This window comes from Pyxicephalus adspersus, chromosome 3, assembly GCF_032062135.1.
Source record: "Pyxicephalus adspersus chromosome 3, UCB_Pads_2.0, whole genome shotgun sequence".
NCBI lineage: Eukaryota > Metazoa > Chordata > Amphibia > Anura > Pyxicephalidae > Pyxicephalus > Pyxicephalus adspersus.
Window position 1 is genome coordinate 13716737 of NC_092860.1, and position 9715 is coordinate 13726451.

A 9715-nucleotide genomic window follows, 5' to 3' on the forward strand; every position below is an offset into this window, starting at 1 on the left:
ATAATAATAACAATTTTTGCCAAAACTGGAGAAAAGTCTATATAAAGAGTAATGATATTTACTTCAGAGTGGGTAAATGGGTGATTTACAAATATGAAAAGTACTGATAAGTGTGGTATCACACTGGAAAAAAAATGATTATTGACATAAAAAGCTATTGTCCATTACTTTGAAAATAAATCCAAATTTACCTGAAATATTTAAAGTATATGTACTCCTAAAAAATACCAATAAAAACGTCATCATGAAATCAGCGAGATCATACAGACTGGGATCTATAGTTAGTGATATAAAGGAATAAGTAAGGGAAATACTTAATCCTGTATGTTGCTTGCATATGCATTCGTAGTATATATAAGATTTGTTAGCATAGATATGAAGTAGCTAGCGTATAACAAAGGTGTTTTTACAAAAAACAAATCATTAATATAGATGGTTGCTGAATATGTCAAATTGTAACTATACATAGTATTTTCCTAGGAGAAGATGTATAGCAAAGCACTATTAACATGCATATTATTTTTATTTATTAGAGAAGGTATATTTAATGCATATGTATAATAACATTAAGATTAAATATCAATGATAATAGGTATTGTTATGGTAATAGTGCAGCATATTCATGTAAGTAACTTGAATGCTCTACTTACAGTTTGAGAGAGATACAGAAAGGTGAAAGAGCGATTGGTGTCAAGATGATATGAGTAGAGAATGAGCGCATCAATTATATGGCTTAGGGACGGTGACAGATTTTAAATAAGGAACTTTTTTGATGAGTATATAAATCATAATGATGATAATTGGGAGAATGTATAAATAGTAAGGATAATAATAAAGGGGTACAATTAGGAAGGAGATGGGTATAAATGGATAATAGCTAATGCATACCTTGTAATAAAGTGAGAGATGACAAACACCAGATGGTAGCGCTGTGGTATATGGTGGATGCAGTAGGAATGATGCTGCGCGTATGTCTCTATGGGAGTGTATGGCTTCCGGAAGCCGTTAACAAAATAACTTCCGCCCTTAACTTATGCCCATTAAGGTATAGGCCAGGGGTGTCAAATTCAAATACACAGAGGGCCTAAATGAAAAACCCAGTCGGGGGCCAAACTTGAAATTTATTGACAACATTTAGAACGTTTACTAGTTCATCCATAACTAACAAATACAAACCCCTCTAAACACACTTTAGGGTTGAAAAGACAAATTTCTATCTATCTATGCAGGCTGTGTGTTCTTCATCCTTTCACATCACAAGTTTGTCTGACACTAAATATTACACTATGCAGTCTCTAATAGATTGAAACAAACACAATGCCCCTGGTAGTCAGGGACCATGTGATCATTGCCTAGGCTTTGTGTCACATGATGGGTGTACAGGAATAATGTCTATGTATTGCATGTATTGAAAATGATGATGTGAGGTGGTAATGCGGGCCAGATGTAGTTCATTTTCGGAATTCCTTGGGGGGGGCCCAAAAATAAAAAGGACATTGAGGTCCAGATTTGGCCCACGGGCCAGAGTTTGACATTCCTGGTATAGTGTAGCTACTGCGCGTGTGCATTGGATGAAGGGAGAAGGAAAGAACTCCTCCTCCATGCAAATGTCAGTCACTGATTGACAGTTTGGTAGTTACAACACAGATCCCGGGAATGATCATGCGTGGTGGGTGATGGGGGAGGAAAAGTTATACTGGGGAGGTGGATCTTTGTAATGAAGGGGGAGAAGCTTGTTACCCTTACAAGCGTTCTTGATTGCTATAGGGCTTATCATGGGGATATTAAGTATGATTAATGGAGTGGTGTGGGGTAGTTGGTGAGGATAAAGATGCGATTAGAAATAATATTTAAGGGGGGCGTGGCTTGGCGATGGCGCTGTGAGCAGGCACTTTCCTGGAGCTCTGTGTCCACCGCGGCTTTAACAGCTAATACTTCAGATCACACAGCTTGTTTCCATCCCACTCAGTGATGTCTAAGAAGAGGAAGAATAAAGAAGCAGGGAAAAGCCCTAAACGGGACAACTTACATAAATATTTTCCTTGAGACTCGGCAACTTTAGTAGGAGGAAGTGTTCCCAAGATGGCAACCGCATCTGCAAGTGAAGCTGACCACGTGGAGTCTGCTGATCAGGTGAGTGAAGAGGGGTCTTTCCCCTCAGCTGGGATCCCTGCTGTTCTGACACACTCCTGTCTGTCTTCTCAGCAGCTGCCCGGAGAATTACAAGCCCTCCTGAAATTCATACCCACTAAAACAGAGCTAGAATCCTGGGCTCATCGCATAGAGCACTCTTCATGCAGAGATTGAACAGATATATCAGAAAGTGCAAGCAGTTGATATTAAGGTTACTTCCCTGGAGTCCTCCTCCTCCCAAACTTTCCTTAGATTAGACACACTTGAACATGCCCAACTGCACATGAAGTCTGTGCTTTCTAACTTGGCTCTCAGTTTGGACGATCAAGAAAACAGGGGCCAACGCAACAATTTACGATTAAGGGGACTCCCGGAAGCTACAGCTGGGCCTGACCTGGAGCACACTGTGATTGCCATTTTTAACACCCTTTTAGACCGACCCCCCTCAGAGCGCATAGAATTGGATAGAGTTCATAGGGTTGGTGTGAGGAGAGATGGAGTACCTGATCGCCCCAGAGATGTTTTATGCAGGGTGCACTTTTACAAAGTTAAAGAGCAGATCGTTCAGAAAGCATGGCAGAAGGGGCCGATTGATTTTGATGGTGCAAGTATTCAGATATATCCGTAACTATCCCCTCGCACACTACAGATGAGACGCATACTGAAGCCACTTTTAGATTACATTACCACACATGGTGCCCGATATAGATGGGGTCATCACTACATCTCATAGTGACCAAATCCAACTCTGTGTTTACATTGCACAATCCATCTCAGCTACCGGCCCTGTTTACCTTCCTGGGCGCAGATCCCATTGATGTTCCTAATTGGCTGGAAGTCTTAGAGGTACTACCAAGTATCTACTTGAGATCGAAATCATCTACCTCCGCCCGATGCAGACGGCACTCTCCCACTCCTCAGCGCCCCCTGAGAAGGAATACCTCAAATTCACATGAACTATGATTTCTCCTGCTGCTGAATATTTGGACTCTTGTTACCACCACTGTCTACCTCCTACATATATTACAATGCATATATGCATATCTATACCTCCTCAGAAACTTATCGTTCCTGTGTGATGTATCTATGTCCTGATCTGAGCACACCTCCTATGCCGGAAGCGGATTCCTGTTATTGCGGTGACATTGGTGCACATTGAGTATGGGCGATGGCCCATCATGGTCTCAGTGGTTCTTTGTTCCCAGATGGCTGCCTACCGCCAGTACTATTACTGTTATTATTATTGTTCTGTTTACATGATACCTGGCGCTTTGAAGCTGGGTTATTGTTTCAGCTCCTGTAGTAGCCTGCATTGTGTATTGCTGTGCACTTTAGTATGCCTGATTTTTGGTATGCCCTTTATTTAATGTTTTTGTTAATGTCTTTGGGATTTGTGAAACCTGTGAAACCTTTCTACTCTTGTAAGTTTAGAATTCTATCTCCTCTCCTTGTTTTTTGGGAACGGCATATCTTCCTGGTTTCATGGCGGCTCATAGTGTTCTTGCCTACACTACCCCCCACATAGGTACATCCGGCCTCTTGTAGAGGTCGGTGTTGTGGTATATTGTTTTACTTACCTAGGTTTAGAGCCTAGAGCTCGATTTCTTCTTCCTTTTAAGTTGTTTTGTTTTTCTCGCTGCTTTTTCTTCTTTGTGTACCTTATTGATTTTCCTAATTTCCTATTGATTTCTTCACCCGATTCTAAATCTAGGGGAGTTGGCATTCTAATAGATGGTTCTCTTCCATGGTCCCCCTCTTTGTGTAAAGTGGATCCAGACGGTCCTTTCCTCATAGTCCAGGGTATGATAGAGAAGCAATTATTTACATTTGTAAACATATACCTACCTAATACCGGCCAGTTGACTGTCCTTGAATATATTCTGACCCTCTTATCTGAGGTGGCTCAAGGTACCATCATTTTAGGAGGTGATTTTAATTTAACTTTAGATCCGTCCTTAGACATATCCAAGGGCAGTTCCCACCTGCCTTACTCTCATCATAAACGTCTGAAAGCTCTGCTACATGACAATCAATTGATAGATATCTGGCGTATTCAACACCCTGGAGACAGGGATTATACGTTCTACTCCGCAGTCCATAATACTTACTCCAGACTTGATTAATTTCTGATATCCTATGATGCCATTTCACAGGTTAGCAACTCGAGTATTGGTTCCATAACTTTCTCTGACCACGCCCCCATTATGATAGAGATCTCTGGGAGGATATATGAATGTAAACCCAGTGCTTGCAGGCTAAATGAGGCACAGCTCGAAGACCCTGAACTGACCGCAAAGATTGAGGAAGAACTTTCCTCCTTCTTTGCCAACAGTGCAGGATCTACAGACAATCCACTTTATATATGGGAAGCTCATAAATGTTATATTAGAGGTCTGTTCATACAACAGAGCTGTAGACTCAAAAGACTAACCAAACAAAGGCTTGATATGCTGTTACAGGAGTTGCATCATTTAGAAATGTTGCACAAAAGGCTTCCAACAATGGACCTGGAATCCCAACTACTCGCCACTCGTACACAAATTAACTCCCTGTACAGAGAAAAGGCTAAAACACAACTTACCCGTTGCAAACGGTACTACTATGAACATGCCAACCACTGTGGTAGGGCATTGGCTAGGGCGCTTAGGTCTAAGAAGGCGGCCATGTATATCCCTAAAATCAAAACCTCTTTGGGCACCCTGGCACACGCTACCCCTGACATTGCTAACACCTTTCATGACTATTACAGTCTACTGTATAATTTACGAGGAGACTCTAGTGGTAGGTCATCTCCCGACTGCCAGATTGCAATACAGGAATATCTCAGTGCCTCTGACTTACCGACATTTTCCTCAGACATTATAGAGATATTAGATAAACCGATAACACTGCTTGAGCTACAAGCGGCAAATCGCCGAGCCACATGAGGGAAAGCTCCCGACCCAGATGGTCTGACATTAGCCTACTATAAAAAATTCTTCCCAGTACTAGGCCCGCATTTAGTTTTAGCGCTGAATGCGCTCACTGATGGTCACACTCTTCCTCCTGACACATTAGCGGCCCACATATCAGTGATACTCAAACCTTGTCTGACAATAGCCCGATCGCTTCTTCCTCTAGAGGACTTGTGTGCAACTGGTCAACCTGTACGGGGCACACTTTCCCATGCCTATCAAACCCTGTTATCTGTATATACGCCAGAACTCCCTTTATTTGTATCCCAAAGGGAAGCTGATTTGAACACTTGTTTTACTGAAGCCCAGAGGGATATGTTACTTCATTTCTGTCATAAGGCGTCCATTTGCAACAAATATCAGGAAACCAACTACAAGTTGGCCACTCGCTGGTACAGGACACCGGTGAAGCTTGCTAAGATTTTCCCGGGGTCGGATAGCACCTGCTGGAGATGTGGCGACACACAGGGTACGCTACTGCATGTTTTCTGGGAATGCTCAAAATTGCAATTATATTGGAGTCCGTTAGCTAATATTATCTTAAAGCTTACAGAAGTGGATATAAGGGGCAATCCGGTCCTGGCACTTCTTCATGTTTCGGACATGTCCTGCAGGTTCTATAGTAACTTTGTCCTGAGACACCTTCTCAATGCAGCTAAGGCCTGTATCCCAGCCTTATGGAAGAATACTGCCCCTCCAACGGTAATACATTGGTTGCAAAGGGTTGCTGATATATATCATATGGAGGATATGATATCCTCTGACGCTAGGAAAGCAGAAAAATTTGCACAGACTTGGATCCACTTTATCACTACTGAGGAATATTGCCGTTTGTTATGACCACCCCCCTAGATACCCGAGTATTCTGGGATGGATGCCTAATTGCATTCTGCCACTGTTTCAGAGATGTGATTGATTCTATAGCTGGTCATTGGCCACTTTACCTCCCCCCCATCTCTTCCCCCATTTCCTTTTTCCCTTTTTCTCTTTCTCTTTCTTTTTTTTATTCTTAACTCCTTTTTTTTAATTAGTTAATTTGTTTGTTTTTCTTTTATTTTTATTTAAATGTAAAAATGTTTTTGAAAACCTTAAGATATCATGGTTCCTGCTACTGATACAACACAACGGGTTGGTTACAATGTTTGTATTTCTATGCGGTTGGCCGTTAAGCCACAAGCTTGAAGATATGTATTGTTAGAACCTAACCTTGCTGTTCTTTTTTGAACTGTATGTTACGACCACTTTATTTTCTTTTCTCTGTATGTACCTTGATATCTTTTAATAAAAAAATAATAAAAAAAAAAAAAAAAAAAAGAAATAATATTTAATAATAAACATATTGTTGGTAATAAAAAGGAATAAATTATGTACAGTACAGGTTAAAAAATCCAGCAACCTCCGGACCTGAGGAGTGCCGGATTTTCAAAAGATCAGGTGATCTGTAATCATGTGCAAATGTGAGATCAGGTGATCTATCTTCTTGCGCATGCCTGAGATCAGGTGATCTATTCTCCTGCGCACATGTGGGATCAGGTGATCTATTCTCCTGCACACATGTGAGATCAGCACTTTTTTTACATTGCAGGAAAAGCCCCTTATGATGAATGCCCGATATCAGGCATGCACAGGAGGAGCAGCAGCTAACCCTCCTGACATACATGACAGGTACTCCTGGAGGCTCTTGGTTTCCTATTCAATCTTTACCACCATAGCAGGGTTATCTACCCTTTAATGTGGGGATAGGGCCACTTTAAAGGTCACATGCTAAAGATTTTCCTTATCTATTATACCCCACCTGCTTGACTTTCCAACACATCGCATTCTCACTGCAATTTTTTTTTTTAAGCAAGAAATTGTTAAGGATTTAGCGGATAATGCTAAAACAGTTTGGGAATACCAGTCTGTGACTGCAGCCATAACCCGGTGAATAATATAAGCAGAGTGTACAAGATGAATCTGGTCTGCACTTTCCTATTCCTGGCATCCCTTCTATGCCAAGTATTTCCTGATGGTGCCAAGGGCATGCTGCTGATGCTGCTCCTGTCATGTCTGCACACAATCAGCTCTCCTGTCACCAGCACCCCCCCCCCATTTATGGAAATACACAAAAGTTTGCAGAACTCCATCCACCCCGCCGCCCCTCACCCCAGCACACAGCGGGCTTATTAATAATAATATTATTATTATTATTATTATTATTAATATTAATATTATTAAACCAAATTTATATAGTGCCAACATATTATGCAGCGGTGCACATTGATTAGGGGTTGCAAATGACAGATGAATACAGACGTTGACACAGGAGGAGAGGACCCTGCCCCGAAGAGCTTACAATCTAGGAGGTGGGGGAAGTAAAATACAATAGGAGGGGAGATATGTAGTGGGGGGAAGTGGTGACGGTTTCAAAAGATAGAAGAAGATGGGTAGGCAAGTGTGAAAAGATGGGTTTTCAGTGCTTTTTTAAATGAGCAGAAAGTATGCTTACCTTGATCATCGCTCCCAGCAGCTCCAGGACCCCTCGGGGAAAGTGGAGCAGTGGAACTTCGGTGAGCTTTCCTGCTTGTCATCACCAGCGGAGCCCCCAACACAGTGACTAAAGCCGGTGTCAGCAGAATAAACCAAACTGCTTTCCAGCCACCCTTCCACCTGTTCATCAGACACCTGAGATAGCGGAGAGATAACGGAGGGATAGCAGAGGGATAGCAGAGGGATAGCGGAGGGATAGCGGAGGGATAGCAGGGGGATAGCACTCCGATTACGGAGCTGCTCCTGGCAATAGATGCCCATTAGCTCTGGTGTTTAACTAAAACATCTACCAGGGGCATGTACAATGATGTCATCGCCAGGAAACTTATAGCTGTGTGTGTGTATGAATGCTGCATGTCATGTTCTGCAGCCTTACATCTCTCCCAGTACAAACCTCCAAATCTCCTAAACAGTATGTCGTACCGACCTGAAAACCAGGGTACACAGGGATCCCTTAAAGCTAGCAGTACCCCAAATTTCATCTCCCCATCTTTAACAACTTTAAAAATATGGGGGTCATAATTATTAAAACTAGTGAAAATTGAACATCCCGGTTGCTGTTTTAAGTAAGTGTGTCTAGAAGCCCGAAATTAAACATACAAATTATGGACCCCCGGGGCCACTTACATAGCAAGGAAGTGCGAACCCCAAATTTTTTACCTACCTGTCACAAAACTAGAAATGTCATACTACACTACCCTGTCCCCTTCCCCACTTTGAACCCTAATTTCCCTGGAACAGGGAGATGTACAAAACCATAAATGTAGGTGCAAGTGGGGGACACCTGTGGCTAATACCCCCTAAAAATACATTGTTAGGTCATCGTCAAAACATTGTCAGGAACTCTGCCCATCCAAAAAATCTACCTTGTTACACATTGCTGAAGGCATCAAGCACCTGAACCCCAAAATCTCAGGAACGGGGGGTACAGGTTAACAAAATTAGAGGTACAAGTAGGGGACACCTGTAGCTTACATCCTCTAAAATTTCATATTATATTATATATTATATTAGGACATTGTCAGAACATAAAAAAATCTGCCCATCAAAAAAATCTACCCTGTTACACATTGCTGGAGGCTTGTAACACCTGACCCCCAATTTTTCATAAACGGTAGGGGGGGGGGGGGGTTACAGATGAACCCCAATTTTTCATAAACAGGGGGGGGTACAGGTGAACAAAATTTGAGGTGCAACCTGCCGCATCAGGCAGGGGTCATACTCCCTGGGAGTCCGCCACTGTAGGACAGTAGCAGCAAACTGTTGGAGGCAGCTGCCCAAGTTGTCAAACAGGTCTGAAATGTGTGTGGAGCACCAGTACGCTGGTAGATGTATTGAGGGGACGGAATACAATCATACAGTCACATCATGTGGAGAGTATTTTGGACTTGGTCTCAGGGGCCTCAAGTGCAGCAGGCTCTTCTTCTGCAGCAGCAGCAGCAACCAGCAAAGCCGTGACAGGAGCAAAGACAGGAGTCAGACTTTGAGACCCTTGGGGAGTGTGGTCAGCACTTGCTGGGCGAGGGTTCTGGATCAGTGGCTGCATTTGCAGATGTTTGCTTAGATGAAATGAGGATGATAATGACCATGATGTCACCTGGGAACCACCAGTGCGTGTAAGGGCTTGCAGCAATTCTGAAACAGAAGTAGAGGAAAGGCGGTGGTGACGGCCGCAGCGGCAGCAGCAGAGTGGTTGCACACACCTCTCCAGCGTTGAAAGACGATGATGGGTGCATAGCAATCTGCATCCTGTGCCACAGGCACATCTGCAGAGGACAGGTCGGATCATATTTGGGTACAACATCCCTGCTTTCCAACATGCGCAAGAACCACAAACCAAAGTAGGAGCAGTACTTGCGCTCTGTTGAAGGAGATGCAACCACGTCATCCTCTCTTCTTCCACCTACATTGACTCCTTCTCCACCTCCAACTGCCATTGCTACTACGTCTAAGGAGGTTGGTGCCAGCCAGACTTCTAGCGGCGATGAAGTATCAGCTTCTGCCTGCAGGTTTCGTGGCGTACGACAAAGTTTTTCGCCGCAAGATGGGTACTCCAGTGACCCCTTCAGCTCAACTAGTTCCCAGTCCCTTCAGCCCAC

General features: G+C 43.1%; 1 protein-coding gene across 1 annotated transcript in view; it reads right to left on the minus strand.

The window, feature by feature from the left end:
- LOC140325684 (uncharacterized) overlaps window positions 1–7858 on the minus strand; it is a 30975-nt gene extending 23117 nt beyond the window's left edge. Inside the window, exon 1 of the mRNA XM_072403660.1 lies at window positions 7576–7858. Within this exon, the coding sequence (XP_072259761.1) occupies window positions 7576–7744 (169 nt within the window). The 5' untranslated portion in view covers window positions 7745–7858. The remainder of the gene's footprint in view (window positions 1–7575) is intronic.
- Window positions 7859–9715: the final 1857 nt, after the last annotated feature.